General features: G+C 35.8%; 1 protein-coding gene across 1 annotated transcript in view; it reads left to right on the top strand.

The window, feature by feature from the left end:
• Positions 1 to 306: 306 nt before the first annotated feature.
• The window catches only part of SWT1 (SWT1 RNA endoribonuclease homolog (S. cerevisiae)), a 39,196-nt gene continuing 23,241 nt past the window's right edge, over positions 307 to 16,261 (top strand). The window contains exons 1-13 of the mRNA XM_009324644.1: positions 307 to 376; positions 3,376 to 3,434; positions 5,009 to 5,762; positions 7,114 to 7,179; positions 7,307 to 7,363; positions 8,000 to 8,129; positions 8,268 to 8,369; positions 9,948 to 10,136; positions 10,714 to 10,807; positions 12,181 to 12,317; positions 13,146 to 13,297; positions 14,651 to 14,789; positions 15,938 to 16,083. Coding sequence (XP_009322919.1) covers positions 311 to 376; positions 3,376 to 3,434; positions 5,009 to 5,762; positions 7,114 to 7,179; positions 7,307 to 7,363; positions 8,000 to 8,129; positions 8,268 to 8,369; positions 9,948 to 10,136; positions 10,714 to 10,807; positions 12,181 to 12,317; positions 13,146 to 13,297; positions 14,651 to 14,789; positions 15,938 to 16,083 — 2,091 coding nt within the window. The 5' untranslated portion in view covers positions 307 to 310. The remainder of the gene's footprint in view (positions 377 to 3,375; positions 3,435 to 5,008; positions 5,763 to 7,113; positions 7,180 to 7,306; positions 7,364 to 7,999; positions 8,130 to 8,267; positions 8,370 to 9,947; positions 10,137 to 10,713; positions 10,808 to 12,180; positions 12,318 to 13,145; positions 13,298 to 14,650; positions 14,790 to 15,937; positions 16,084 to 16,261) is intronic.

A 16,261-nucleotide genomic window follows, 5' to 3' on the forward strand; every position in this document is an offset into this window, starting at 1 on the left:
AAAACTTGATGGTTGTATGACTAAATGTTAAAGGATGTTTGTCTCTATTAGTCTGGTATGTTTGCTGGTACAAAATACGTGTCTCTGGAGCAGATGGTAAAGTAATTGCCATCATTTTTCTGTGAAGTTCTCTTAGTAGTGAGATGTGAATAATTAACCCTGTTGAAATCTGCCGTGGTTCTGTAATGAGAAAACAAAAGAGTATTAGAGTATTTTTTCTCTGTGTAGTTAAATTTTTTTTTTATACCAGCTGGAAATAAAAACTTGAAATAAATAATAATGACAACACTGTTTTTCTTAGGATTTGAAGATGTCTAAAAAGAAACCGAAGAAATTAACTGGAAAGGAAGACTGTTTGGATGGCCAGGATGACAAAGTAGGAACAGCTGTATTATTGCTATTATCAGTATTTTAATTCAAACCCCCACATTCAAGAGAAGAGCATGAATTATTTAGCAGTCATATCTTCCTGGTTGAGGAAAGTTGAGCTTAAAACTATTACCAAAACCAGTACTGTTTCCTGGATTGTTCTTTATCTTGGATCATATATCTTAATTTTCTGATTAATCACAAATTGTACTTTGCAGTGTTTTAGCAAGCAGCTCTGAAATATTTCCTCTTAACTACTGAGACATAAATCAATGACCAAAATCAGATGTAGATTCTTAGTATACTCTGGTACATATTTGTATCTAGTGAGTAAGCTTCCACTGAATCACTTGTAAAATGCAGGTGCTACAGGGGTGATAATCTTTCTTGTCATGCTTGTATGTAGAATGTTCCCATTCTTTCATTGTTCGTATACCCTTCTAAGAAGTTATTTCCTGCTGGTAATGTAATACACATCCAATAAATCAGTAGTTTAATAAATCCATACTTAAGTTTGCTAGATTTTTTTTCCCTTGGATTTTGTAAAGTATACATAAAATAAGAGAGCTTTTAACTGTCTTGTCATAAATGTCTCAAAAAATGTTTGGAAGTATTTATAAATGAGCGTGATATTATGGCCTTATAAACTGAGTTATACCTGTTAGAAACCTTTTGCTTGTGTAGTAAATGTAGTTCAAAGCCAAATATTTGTAACTTTTTTCCTCCTGAATTCCTTATTGTTATTCAAGTTGTCTTTTAACATTAACTTATTCTAAGGCTTTTTTTTTTTCTTCTATAATACAAAGGGCAAAAACTTGGCTTAAAACCTCAAACTATAGCTGTATTGGCATTGCTAATGCCTATACCAATTTGAACAATACAGAGTTTTAACTGTTACATGACCTCAATCTGTTGGAGACAGCATTAAATATTACTATATGCAGACATTGACCAGTGTAAACAACAGTGACAACCCAAAATATTAGTAGCAAAAAGATAAGGAAACCTCTGAATAGTAGCAAGTGTTTCCTCAGTGTGAGCGCAGTATAGATAAGAGGTATCTTCAGTTCATGCAGATGAGAGTAAGCCATTTAAGTAGAATCATATTTAGGCATGATTGTGTGGGGGCTTTGGGTTTTTTTGTGTGGTGTAAGCATGACCACAGATTACAGAAAACTTTATGCCTGTTGGCTTTTAGCAATTTGGCATATGATTCTGTAAGTATGAGTGAAAGGACATTTGTCACAGTATAAATTAGAACAGCTTTACACAGAGCTAGGAGTCAGCACAGCTGCTTCTTGGTAACATGGCCTGGGTAACACCAGGCTATCACAGGATAGCCATGTGACTGTAAGCAGAACACCTAAACCAGTCTGTTCTGAGAAGACACCCCAAACTGATAATGCTAAGAGGAAAGTAACAGTAAAGAAACATTGCTTAAGATGACCAAATTAAGTGAAAATCATGGAATTATCAAGAGACTTTTGAGAAAAGAAGGAGCTAGGTTGAAAAGAAATACTAAAAACATCATGAAAACTCATGGTTCTAGGGGAATAGGCCTTGAAGAGAGAAAGCGGTAACTAAGCAGCAGTCAAACTGGGCTTGATACTGCCAGAGGTTGTCCCACCAGCATCGCGACCTCCACCTACCCTTGTGGAGCACCTTCACTGCCGGACACTGTCAGTAGCCTGCATTCCAGCTGGTGGAGTGACAGTACAGGGGGGCCATCCATAGGGTCCCACACCTTGGGTGTGTGTACGTGACCTCATGGGGGGCCTCTCTCACCAGCATGTGAATTAGCAGATTGTGGGAAGTGGTATGGCTGCACACATGACTGGAGCACCCACATCTTCAACAGCATGAGTGTGTGTGCCAAAGTGTATCATGTGTGATACAGGTGTGTGAGATTTAAAGCTTCCTTAATTCATTGGGACTCCACTGGCTTCTGCGACCCTTTTATTTTTTAATGAAGCGCTTTCTAATGTGGAAGTAAAATAGCTCATAAAAGTAAAGGAAGTAAAAAGCCTCATAGGCTTTTGCAGGCCTCTCTAGTTAGGAAAACCTCTGTGGCAGTGACCTAATGGCCTCATGGAGTCAGCAAGACCCAGTTATTGAAGGAGTGAATTATTTGTAAAATGATGTACTGTCTGGAGCTTCTTTGTCTGAAGTAATCCATATGTTACCATTCTCTGTTGTAATTTCCTACATCTTGCTGTAGTTTTGGGAAAACCAAGTCATGTAACCCAAAGATATATAAAAACTAAATGCCTTGTTGAGCAGAGTTTGTTATCAGCAGAGTCTGTCATTTTGCTGCTCTCTGTTCTCTCTGATAGCTGCAATAATAAACTGCTTTCTGTTCTGACCCGATCAAAGTCGCCTTCTAGTTATTCCGCAACAAATGCAACGCAGCTTGCAATATATATATGCCAAGCAGTGATATAACTGCTTTCTAAACAAGGACTGTTCAAGTCCTTTGTTTGGGGACTATCTATGCTCTTAACCAGGCCTATGTCACTGCAGTTTCACACTGTTCCACCTAATTAGTAAATCTGATGAGAATTAGTAACACCTCTTCTGCACAAAAACCTCCCATAGAAATATCCTCTCTTTGGCCTTACCTAGGGGGTAGTTGGAAGCAGTCTTCAGGTAACTTTCTTTTCCCTAAGAATTTTTATGAATATACAAAAATATGTATTTTACATACTGATATACTTGTAGAGTATATGAAACACGTGAATCCTAAATGTGTTTAATTAGTTGAGCTTTCTCTATTTATAACCCAGGACTGTGTGCCACATCCAGTTTTTCTTTCCCCTTGTGTTGTCCTTAAATATAACAAAATCTAAACACTAAATTATAGCAAGGTATGTGGCTGCCTTTTTTTAAGGTTAACTTATTCAAAATCATAGTGAATCTAGTATGAAATAATAGCTTGTTCCATCTTATGAAGGTTTTTTTTAACTGCAGTTTCCTCTATAAGCCCTTGGATTTTTTTCCTTCTTTCAGAACTCTGAAGACACAAGATCTTATAACCATACTATGAAAGGAGAGACAGAATTTCAGAGGTAAATTCTTGCTCTGTCATTAAATGGAACTACTTAAAAATAAAACAATCACAGACTTTTTTTAATACTGAACTTAAGAATTTTGTTTGACTTGTTCATGAAATAAAATATGGTATTTTAACTAATGAAGTGTTGGCATTCTGTCTACGTTGGGTTGTTTGAGATAGTTGAGAAGACAGGATTCAGAATTTTTTTTTAACTCTAATGTATGCTACTACACTTCAAATAAGGTAGGAATTATATCCTTCCAACACTGCTGTCATAAAAAGATCAATTTTTTTTTGTCTTGAGCGCTACCTTGTCGGGCTGTATTGCATATTACACGTTTTGTTAGCAAAAGAAGGCTCCAGTGAAGTCTGGAGGTTAGTTCTGCAGTGAACTTAGTACCCTTAATAGATTCCTGTAGTCCTGAAATCATTGATTTCTCCTGATGTTTGAAGTAATTGATTTCAAGGCAAAGAAAGCAATCTTTCACCTTGAGCGTAGCAAATGTAAACAGTGTTTGAAAACTACTTCATATAAAGTGAGAATGTTCTCATGAATCCTGAGATGGAAAAGCTTTGGGCTGTTTCTTAATCATGGCAAAATCTTGTTGCAGTTTTTCTCTTAGACTGGAGTTGTAAGTCATAGGATATTTAGCTGCATGTATACATGCTGTTAAGCACTGTTAGTACAGTATGATATAACCGTAAAACAGTAACTATGTTCATGCCAAAACTCTGTCCAGTCCAGTACCCCATCCCTGACAGTGGCCAGTAGGGGCTTGCATAGGAAGGAATATGTGAAACAAGATAAGTACAAAATGATTTTTCCTGTTGTACACCCTTCCAGCTTCTAAGAACCAGTTAGCGGTCTCCTAAGTCAGAAGTTGGATGCCAATCAGTGCATTTAAGTTACCTGTCCTACATGAGTTTGTCAAATGGCCTTTACCTCCCCAACATTTTTGACAACACTATTATAGAGTAGGGTAGAAACTTTCTTTGGCTATTTTAAACATAGCGTATGATAAATGTCTTGAGTATTTTCTCTGCTCTTATAAGAAAGTTTCCTATTCGGTTTTCATATCATTCATGATTTCTGTAGAATGTTACTATATTCCCATCAATCATTCGTTTTCCAAGTTCTCCAGTCTGGTTATCTTGCACTGTTTGAAAGCTGTGCGGTGTTTGGCACTGTGCGACCAAGGTGAATTGCTGCACGCTCAAATTTTAGGGTGGCACAACTCATATATCGTTAAACTGCTGTTAAAACTTATCTGTGTGATAAGATGAAACTCGACTTTGTAGGGCATCTCTCAAACCAATAGATAGTGAATACAGAAAAAGCTTTTTCTCAATTTTGTAAGCTAAAATAGCTGTACAGCTAGGAAAAATGTGAATACTAAAAATGCTGTATCAAACTATTTTAAAAGATGGATGTTGCTGCAAGTTCATATTTAAGAACATACCAAACTGGTACTCATAAATACTTATCTGTAACTGCTTAAATCAAGTGCAGGCTTTTTTTTGTTGTTGTTCTTTTATGTTAACTGAGCTAGATTACATTACATTACTTTTTTCATAATGTTTCTATAGATTCAAAATAGAGAAAGGTGGGCAAGAGAAGAAGCGAGACCGAAGTTCTAATATTTCTCATGGCGCTGATGGAAGATCCCAAGGAAAATCTCCAAATAGAAGCAAAACCACAGACAATTCTTTAATCCAAACTGAAAAGCAAAAAAGAATAGTTATCCAATTTAAAGCCAAAGAAATTAAACATGGAAAAAGTACACGCACTCCTGATGTAGTGACTACTAGCAGGGAAAGTTATAACAAAAGTTGTTTTGATGGAACAGAAGGAAGAAGACTCTGGCACAGCTTTGCAGTTCAGAGGGAGAAGGCACTGAAGAAAAAGACAGAGAAAGTTGAACTCTGCAAACTAAAGTTAAAAGCGGAACAAACCATGTTGGAAAAATTTATGTCATCTGCGTGCGATTCACATGTACCACATAAAAAGGCAGATGGATCAAAAAAACGGAGTGAAGATGTCAGAATTCCAAAAAAGCCATCTGATACCTCTACAGGGACTGTGCATGATGATAGACCTTTCACTAAGAAGACAAATACGTTATCTAGGACTTGGGAAGAAGAGTATGAAGAAGAATATAAGGAGTTTTCTAAGAAAAAAAGGCATGTGAATAAACATACACCATCACACTATTTAACTGAAACACCACAACAATGGGACTCTTGTAAACGGAAAAAAAAGGATGCTGATTCTGATAAAGCTACTGGTAATTCAGGGGCTGAAGAAAGGGACTTTGAAGCCACAGCATTATGTTTTAAGCAGGTAATGAGAACCCAGTTCTTTGTATTATGCAGGTAGATGTTTCGGGCTAGTTTCTGAATGGCAGGCAGTTTTTATATAAGCAGACTATCTTCTTACAGATTTCAAATAGGATTTCACAGCTAACTAGATGGATTTTTCTGATCCCAATGTAAACCATGTTAAAATGTTTCTCTGCTCTGCTAAATGGTTAAACAAACTAGAAGAATAAAGGTCTTGCGTATCAGGACCGTGTCTGCACATATGCTTTCATAGCTTTACTTTGCTGCTGGGGGTGTGGAATACTTCCATTTAGGTAAGTCAACAGAAGGTTTTTTTGAGCTGACGTGGTTCTATCATTTTTGAATGAATAAACTGAACCAATGAAAACTTGCCTGCCAAAACAGGTTGCTTGTTGCTGGCAAAGCGACGCCAGGAGAACTTGTTGTAGATCTAGGACTAAATTTGTACGTTTCCTGCAGAACTTCACATTGGCTGTGATCGGTTTTTTCTAAATTCTAGCTTGTGTTTGGCTCTGTGCCTCAGCTTATCTTCAGCGTGGTTACTTCTTTGTTGATGTTCTCGTTAACATGCCTAGCAACATGATTTCAGTTCATGTTACGGTAGCACGATCATTTTGTGAGTACGCAAAGATAGTAATTACATACAGAACCAAAGAATCATTGAGGTTGGAAGGCACCTCTAGAGATCATCTAGTCCAGCCCCCTTGCTCAAGCAGGGTCAGCTAGAGCAGGCTGCCCAGGACTGTGTCCAGTCAGGTTTTGAATACCTCTAAGGATGGAGACTCCACAACCTCTCTGGGCAGCCTGTTAAGCACCTTCACTGTAAAAAAGTGGGGGATTTTTATGTTCAGATGGAATTTGCTGTGTTTCAGTTTGTGCCCATTGCCTCTTGTCCTGGCACTGGGCACTGCAAAGAGTCTGGTTCCATCTTCTTTACACCCTCTCATCAGATATTTATAAACATTGATAAGATTCCCCCTTTTCTTCTCCAGGCCAAACAGACCCAGCTCTTTCAGCCTGTTGTATGACATGCCCCAGTCCTTTAATCAGCTTAGTGACCATTTGCTCAATTCACTCCATCAAATTCATGTCTGTCTTGAACTGGGAAGCCCAGAGCAAGAATAACATAGTCACAAACCCGTAAGAGATTGGAAAAATAGGCTTACTGTGTAAACCACTATATTTATTTTAAAAGAAAGCCATCCTTCTAAGCCCTTTTGAAATGATACTGTAGATGCTTCATCATTGATATCGAAAATATGTTTTATGTTACCTATTCAATTCACTTGGGAATATTCAATGTTCTCTAAAAGACTGATGCATGTTCTACTTCCGTTCCTACTTCTTTCTAGAATTTTGAGGTCCCATGCACATCTGACTCCTACCAAGAAGGTGAGGGCATAAAGTCTGTCCAAAAGGTTAGTGATGTACTTGTTTAACACTAGAGAGCTATATTCCGAAATTCTTGACATGGGGATCACGTGTTCCTCAGTCTTCCTTGATATTTTATGTTGTTGGTATCATTTTTCTTAATTCTTCCTACAGAGCTTTGAAGTCTTTCCACCCCTTCAAGACAGTCAGAACCCAGAAACAGACCAAGAGGTTAGTAATGCTTTAATTTAACATTTCTCAGATGTATGAAAAACTCATGGCACTGAGGTTGTGTAGCTGGACAATTCCATGACCGTTCCTAGTATTTTGCATTCTTGGCTTATGATCTACACTTCAAAAAATGTGGAGCATTTTTTTCAAATCTAAACAAACTTGCTGAAGGACTGCTAATCAGGAACTTTCTGAGATAGAAAGATTGCCTTTCTGTTATTCTCTGCAATGTAGGGGGCCTTCATAGTTGCTTACATACTCTAGCTATCTCATTTTCCATCCTCTAACTTTCAAGTTGGAAAAGAAACTTTTTTTTTTTTAAGAAACACCTGTCAGGAAATGTACAGTCTATGTAGTGAAAAATGGAACAAAGTTTTTGGGTACCAGCTAGAAAGGTCATAAAACAAATCTTCTTTCTGGGCTGTATTTTGGACGTCTTTTGTGGACTTCTTATAGTAGAGGATGTGCAGAAGGTTCTCATGGCTTTACATTTGCTGTACCAACTTAAAATTTTTCATGCTTTGTTTTTAGTCAGTTTTAACACAACAGCGTTAATGCAAAAGTATCTTTTTTGGGAACAATTCATAAGTGATTGCTTACAATTGATTTCATACATGCACATTTTTTTCATTGTAGATGCAGATAGTTGAAGATTTGCATGTTGCTCGTGTTGAAAAGAGGATGGCGCTGTCTGTAGTACAGACTTGTGGAGAACTTACAAGTATGGAAATAGATCTTCCAGAACAGGATTTGAATATTTCTGCTGGTATGTCATGATTTGATGTTCTTTGGTATCTACTTGCAACTAGTTATTACAGTCGGTTAATGGTCTGAGTAGAGAGTACACAACTGATTTACTGTTTGGTTTTTTTTTGTTTTTTTTTTCTTCTCTTTTTTCCCCCAGAGGCTTTTACTTCTGGTCTGAACATATTAGTGGTGATTGACACAAATATAATGATTAGTCACCTTGAGTTTGTCAGATCCCTGAAATCTGAGGATATACCAGGTATGTGAATACACGATGATCAATAAGACATTTTAAGAAAAAACAGATGTTGTAAGAACTTCAGGCTACGTGAAGAAAAACAAACCTGGGCTCCTTAAAAAGGCAGCAGGTTTCATATAGAGGCAAAAGGCTCACACTTAAGAGGCTGGTTCTATGAACCCAAATAGTCTGCCTCTTAAGGAAAGTTCAGCTATGAAAGTAGAATCTACTATGCTTATTCCTACATACCTATAGAGAATCATGGTCGACATTCCCAGGAACGTGCATGAATTCTTAGAGGTAAATTACCTATTGTAAGAACATACTTTTAAGCATTTAATCCATTACTAGTGGTAATGATGTTTTCTACTCTCTTTTTAGCAGTTTTTGTTTTCTAGAAATCTAAAAACATTTACAATCTGATAAGTAGTCAGTCAGTGCTTTGTTTCTGTCTTGGTAAAGGTCACAGAATTCATGAGGTGTGAGCAATTTCTCAGGAATTCAGATTGCAGACCTTGGCTTTAATGTTTGGCTTTAATATGTTGTGAAGCTTTTAGTGATTTAATGTTAGCAGGATTAGGATTGTGCGTGTCAGTTGTTGGTAGACATATTTGGAATCTATCAGAATACTTAGGGTGCTTTGCTTTCAGCTAATGAATACACTTATTCCAGCCACCTGGAAAATAACTTTAATAAGGGCCTGAGCAATTTTCAAGAGTGTGTCAGACTGTATTTCTCTTTCCCATATTAGGAATGGTGTTGCATTGTGTACACTGGAATGCCTTTTTTAGAATATTGCAGCTCCCAATTTCTGGTCCTGCACCAGACCCATTATGCAAAAGGTTCAGAAGGCTGCTGATTACTAACCTGTTTATTACAAAGCAGATGGATATTAATGTATTTTTTCAAAATTGTGTTCTTATAATGTGAATGGGAAAGAAAACAGTTGAAGTATTTGTTGTGGGTGGGAACAGTCATTAAATTTCTGATTTACCATGTATTTCATATTTAATAGTTTTAAAGTTCAGACCATACTTACATACAAATAAAACCATGGTCCAATATCCATACTTCCTGTTCCTTGCTTAGGAATGCTGGCTGGCAATTAGCACAAACCATTGCTCCTTTTATTTGACGATTGTTTTTGCACAGTGACTGTGGTGGTCATTCAGGTATTTTCAGCCTGTTCTTTCAGCTGCTGTCACCTTGCTTTAACATTTTACAGTGAGTATGTGATAGGATGTTAATTGCTGCAAATGTATTTTACAACATCACTACACACTGTTGTCAAAGTATTTTAAAATTGTCTAATTAAAAGATTAAAATTGTTTATTCCTTTTGTTTGCCTGATTTTTACTTGTGACCAACGTAGTGCCAGTTTGAGGTTAGATTAGAAAGAGGGAACTTGGCCTTTTTCAGTTGTTCATTTTTTAATGCTAGATACTCTTGAACACGGAATATGAAAACTACTGGTAAAAGAGATAAGTGTGAACTTACATAAATATGATGTTTGAATTAAAAGTTAACTGTAGTACTTTGCGCGGCTCTTCAAAATGTCTTTGTTTTCTGGTTGTGGTTTGTTTTTTTTTTTCCTTATAGGGGTTGGCAGACTTGCATTAATAATTCCCTGGGTCGTTCTACAAGAGTTGGACAACTTAAAGAAGGGGAAAATGTTGCAGCATGTTCGGGACAAAGCTATCCCCGCAGTTCAGTTCATCTACACGTGTCTCAAAAACCAAGATTCAAAATTGTGGGGGCAATCCATGCAGCTTGCTTCTCAAAAAATATGTAATATATGTGCAATTAATTTGTTTTGGGTACTTAATCCTTGCAGTTCACCTAGTGTGAACCTTAGCATTAAATTTTGAGTTTAATACAGTCTTCATGCTGCAGTTTGCTAATTAAAATTAGCTAATAGCTTACAGCAGCCTTCAGAGCATATCCAAGGCTATAGTATGCAAATACCTTATTCAAATTAGTGCTTTGTTTGCTATTGTTTTATCAATTGTTTCTCGCTTTTAGCTACATCTCTTTGTAAGTGGGGGATTACTTAATGAAAATTCATCTAGTTACTTTTACCTATGAGCTAAATATATGTTGTGTGCTTTTGCTTTTGACTCGGTCGTCACAAAATCTAACATACTCAAATTTACGTGTGGTTCACTTGATGTTTTCTGGCAAAACCATAGCATTTTTGAGTGGAGTTGTACCTAAGAATTCAAAGCTCAGATTTGTGTTTAGATTACTCTTCTCTGTCCTTGTTTGGGAAGTATTAAATTTAAAAACAGTACCGTGACTACACTGAAGTATTTCTTACGTTGAGTTACTTCTGAACACGTCAGCACTGTCTTAACTAAATTTGCAGATGGCCTGAGTGACGAGAACAATGATGATCGTGTTTTACAATGTTGTCTGCAGTATCAGAACCTCTTTCCTCAAGCTGTTGTAATACTCTGCACGTGAGTTCCTGCGTGGTTTTAGGTCTCTTATGAGGTGTAAGCTAGTCTCAAGCCAAATACACTATTTTCAAATCATATCTTCAAATGAAGAGCTGTTTCTGAAGTAAGCTTTTTGAAGAGCAATCACCCTCCTAAAAGCTAGAGTAGAAGGATATAATAAAATACAAAGATTGTAGACTTAATTACCTTCATGTGCTTGAGGCCTGAAGTAGAATTAAGTTTACTCAATATTAAATTTTAAAACTTTTTAAAGCATAGATTTATCAGATTTTATTCTGATTTCTCATAAAAAATATTACTGGAGTTACAAAATAGAAAAACAATTTGTATTAATGATTGAGATCCAGTTAGATACTTTGTTTCTGCTCACCTGCTCGGGAACAGTGAAAAACATTGTCAGGGTTTAATCTTAGAGGGAAGATGGAGTTAGATTTGCCTCTCGTTTGGGGATGATGATAGGCATTGAGGGTTAACCTTAGAAAGGGGGAAGATGGAGGTGGGTTTGCCTCTGTTCTTGTTTTGTGAGGAGAACAGCTAACTTCTGAGTATTGACTCTCAATTTCATACAAGTCACATGAAGCTAGTTTTTAAAGGGCTAATACTCCTTGGCAGGTACTGTAAACAGCTTGCTTTGGTCTTTGCTAGAACCATTTCCTGCATAGTTTCAGTAAGTGGGGTTAAGGCACTAGGCATCAGTTGGTTTGTTTAAGTTGACATGTGTGGATTGGGTTGCTGCTGAAAATAACTATTTCAGTGGCAGTATTGGTAGGACTATTGATAACGATTTTAGGTTTCTCTGAGTAAAGAACAAGAGGTGACTTCAGAAGCACTTTTCATCTGAAAATCCCTTTATCCTTTATCAATATAAGCAATGGGAATTTTTGAGAAAGTACTAGGATCCAACTTTGTACTGCATCTTTATAGTCGTTCTGCTGGAGCAGTGTATACCTCAGGGCGGCATCTGGGACAATGATTTGACCAGTAGAACCGTAAAAAAGGGTGTCAAAAATGAGAATTTATTGTAGCAATCTAATAAGATATTACTGTCTTAAAAATTATTGCCTTGTTTGCATCCTAAGATCATAATAACTAGGCATCATTGCTGTAGTATTTATAGCTGTTTTTTTCTTAAAGCAAACCTAGAGCCTGAAACATTTTTCAGTATGTTTCTAATTTTTTCAGAATAGATGCTTTAGTTAATTTTCTGGTTTAATTTTTCGAACTGATTCTAATTGCTTGAGAAAGAAAACTTTGTATATAATGAAGCTCGCAAAATAAGCTTACAGAAGACAGTTTTTTCAGTGTGTTGCTTTTATTACTTACTATGACTAGTAATGTGAGTTTTATGTCAACAATTAATTCTCCTCTTCTAGGGATGATAAAAATTTATGTAGTAAAGCCATTGTGAGTGAGGTCAAGGCATTCTGCAAAGCTGATTTGGTTACTGCTCTACAGAATCTGAATGTAAACAGGCACCAGAACTGCGTTGAGCCGCAACAGTCAAAATGTGGTAAGCTTGTTTAATGTGCATGTATACATATGCTGGTGTTTGAGACATGTAATAAGCAGTGTAGGAGAGGGAGAATAGTTTCTACTATAACTTCAGTTTTCATATACTTCGAATCCTTAGGAATGCTTTTTGTTTGGAGCAGATCTTTTGTTTTCAAAGGTAGATGGTTTTCTGAAAGTTTGAGACCTTTATTAAAACATCTGTTTCTCAGAGTTCTAGGAAATTCAAATGTGATGTATTTTTGTTTTATAGAAAAAAACACAGCATGAATTTCCTGTGTTTATAGTCATTTAAAAGGTGTCCTGAACTTTTTAGGATTGAGAAGAGGTTTTTCCAGTTAAGCCAGTTTGGGTCCTATTCTTAGTAGTTGTAAAATTCAGTATGCTAAGATCAATCCTTACATTTTATGCTAATACCTTTACCTGCATCCCAAACAGTAGAGTTTGATTCTTGAGTTGCCTGTTCGTTTTTCCAAAGATACAAATACAGCTTACAATATTAAGAAGTGATCTTCTTATAATTGCTGATAACCCCACTGGCTGTATATGATCTAAGTTATTTAAGGAAAAAAGAAATGTGGAGTAAGATCACAAATGAATAATGCTCTGAGGAAATGAATCCTCTTGGTTAGTAGCTTATAATTAAAAATACCCACAGTACAAGTGGGTATAACTAGAAATTCTTGAAACCTCATTAGATGTAGCCCATCTGCTTTGTAACATAAAGTGCAGTCTGTCTTTATGGGGACAAGTTATTTGTGTACTATCAACATAAATTAGATATAGAAACAGTTGCAATAAGTACCTTTTATTATCATTGGTTTGACAGATACAGAATTCGAGGAAACGGAAAGAGGTGATGCTAGTCTTACTGCGCAATTCCCAAATATACTTCCAGGCCTTGAAAAGAACTTAGGAGAAGCTTTATCTTGTATTTTGGAGACTGAAATGAAAATTGCATTCGGAAACCTATGGATGGAGGTGGTTTCTTATGTCATCTTGCTTGATATTTCAAGTATTAAGAGGTTTAAATGTCCTTGGTATTTTAATGATATTAGTACCTTTGCTAAGCCAAACAGCTAAGTCATCTAGTTCACTAATGTAACAGTTCACTAACAGTGAACAGTTTTACTGTTTTTCAGTGTTCAGTTTTACTATTTCATCTTATAACAAGTTTATTCTATTTGACCAGTAATGACTGTGCAGTATTTTAACAGTTTTTTAATAATATGGTAACAGAGATGCTGGCTGTTCAGTGTGAATTTTCAGAACTCTTTTTATTAGTTGCATTAAATTTCTACTTCGGCTTTTGTAGTATGGTTAAATCACTGCATTGTAAATGTCCTTCAAGAAATTATTCCATCACGTTTTATATAATATTGAGGCACGGTTGTTGCAGGCACTTCTTCCCCATCAAAACAGATGTTTTTAGATACCATGTGGATAAAATTGTTCACAGCTAAATTGGTTACAATGCAGATGCAGAATTACAGGGGCGTTAACAAGAACCTCCAAACACTCACTCTTTCAAAAGTATTGTTAATAAAATAATAATAAAATTTACAATTTTATTATTATGTTAATAACAATAATAAAATATTGTTAAGAAAATAAATACTTGTGTACAAGGCACTTTCAAATTATCCATGCTTTGGTTTAGATTCCATTTTATAGCTGGTAGGGTTTAGTTAGAAGTTTACACCTATTGCAGATAAGCCTCTATGGCTTTCAAAAAAAAAATCATTTGCATGGAATGACTGTTGTTCCACAAGATAGAGCTTTGATTAGCTATTAAGCTTTTGGGCGCTTCTGATTAACTTAGTTGATTTCTGTTAACATCTTTTCAAACTCTGGTTTCACTTGGTAGTAATAAATTTCAATTTTATTGCCATATGCATATATTGCTTCTTGTATATATAGTCACAGCTAGGAAAATTGTGTTTATTTTTATGTTTTTAACAGTACTAGAAAATCAAAGGCATATTTAGTGTTGTTCTGGCTTTTGTACACAAGAATGCATTAAATCACTTTAAGAGATAACTCAAGAGTATTTAGAGCGTTTGAGGAAAGGGGAACCAAAAATCATGAAAATGATGGTACATCGAATGCTTCTACATGAGCATCACTGTTTAACCCATGATGCTGCTGAATCAAATCTCTTTTAATAGATAAACTTGTTAAATCTGAATATAGCCTTATTTCTGAGGAATCATTGGAATTCTACTTCAGCAAGCACAAATCATAACATTATTGAAGAATAGAGCAGTTGTGAAACGTATAGCAATATGTCTATGTGAAAATCAGCCTTTGAATTTATAACACATTATATTTCAGATACTGTATCTGAAGCCACCATGGACATTAGCAAACTTGCTGAAGTGTTATAAAAAACACTGGATGGCTGTGTTTGGTTATGTTGTGCCAAGGAGTTTACTTTCAACCATTGAATGTCTCTATAAACACCTTTGTACAGGTAAGAATCTCTGAGAATGTTAATCGTAAACTTCTAAAAAACCTCACTGTTCTGGTTTTAGTAGTTACAGAAGTAGACACTTTGAAAAGGCATGTACTCAGTATGTTTAAATAGTAATGTGTTCCATCCTCTTCTGCTTTTTTTTCAATTTAAGGTTATCCAAATGGAGCCATACCTTGGACAGTCTTATCTACTTTTGTATTGATCCACAGTTTATTCCCCAGATGGGTGACAAAATCCCAACACTGTTCTTGTAGAATTGAACTGAAATTGATGAGCTATGAATTACGTTAACAAAAAAAAAGAAAAGAAAGAAAAAAAGAAAGCTTGTGCCAAGATCAAGTCTGTCCAGGCTCTGGTCCCAGGTGGTCTAAATATCACCTGCAAAAATCATGAAAATTATTTCCAAAATGGTTGGGGGTTTTGGGTTTTGTTTGTTTGTTTGTTTGTTTGGGGGGGGTGGTGGTAATTCAGTATTCTGCTGACTTTTTTCTAGTTTTTATACAAAGACAGTAAAAGCAAATGTATGGACACTGTCAGGCATGTAAGAATTTATTTCACACATCTCTACCTGCAAAAATGAGGGGAAAAACATTTTAATGAATATATATATATATTAATGGTCACCAAAGTCTCTGAACTATTTTTAAAAAGCAAATAATCTTTCTCCCTCCTTTGCCACAATGTTATGTGTGGCCAAATAATCTGCATTTGTCAAATAAATTATGGAGGAGTAAAGACTACTTAATGTGATAGAAGAGGGCAGGGAGGTTTGTTTTCAAAAAAAGCCAACAAAAACCCCCAAACTAAACCCCTTTCATTTATTTAAAGATGTCTTTAAGAATTTGATTTTAACAGATATACCTCTTTTGGGATATTGCTGTTCTGCAGAATTATTTTAGATATGCTAGTTGATCCTCTTGCCAGATCCTGGGATAAATTTGGAAGACTTGATTAAGAAGTGAGAAATCTTAACCTCGCACACGTTTCTCTTGAGACTGTTTTATGTAATGTTTCTGAACCATTTTCAAGGCTTTTTATGTGCTTCAGTTAATCCAGATATTTGAGTATTAAATTTGCCTCCTAGGATTGATAACTCCTAAGACTTTTTTTTTTTTCTATTTCCCATATTACTGTCTAAATATCAGGTAAAACAGTTGACTCCTCAACAGTGGGTATCTTGCTCCAGGAATCCAAAAAATTACTCCATGCTTTCAGTTCAAGGTCAGACTATAATGGTGTACTTCCCCAGGCTTATGCTGAAGTGAGTAAGCTATACCAAACATTTATAGAGGTAAGGGGAGCTTTAGTATTTGTTCACCTAACATCTTCTTGAAGTTGCTCCATGTTTATATTATAAACCTGGCTTAGATTTCTAAATTATTCCCATAATTTCAACAAATTATTGCAGGAAATGTTGCTAGAAATGTTGTTTTAAAAATTAATAGACCTCAAATTTAACTTTTATTTCC

Source organism: Pygoscelis adeliae, unplaced genomic scaffold, assembly GCF_000699105.1.
Source record: "Pygoscelis adeliae isolate BGI_AS28 unplaced genomic scaffold, ASM69910v1 Scaffold126, whole genome shotgun sequence".
Taxonomy (NCBI): domain Eukaryota; kingdom Metazoa; phylum Chordata; class Aves; order Sphenisciformes; family Spheniscidae; genus Pygoscelis; species Pygoscelis adeliae.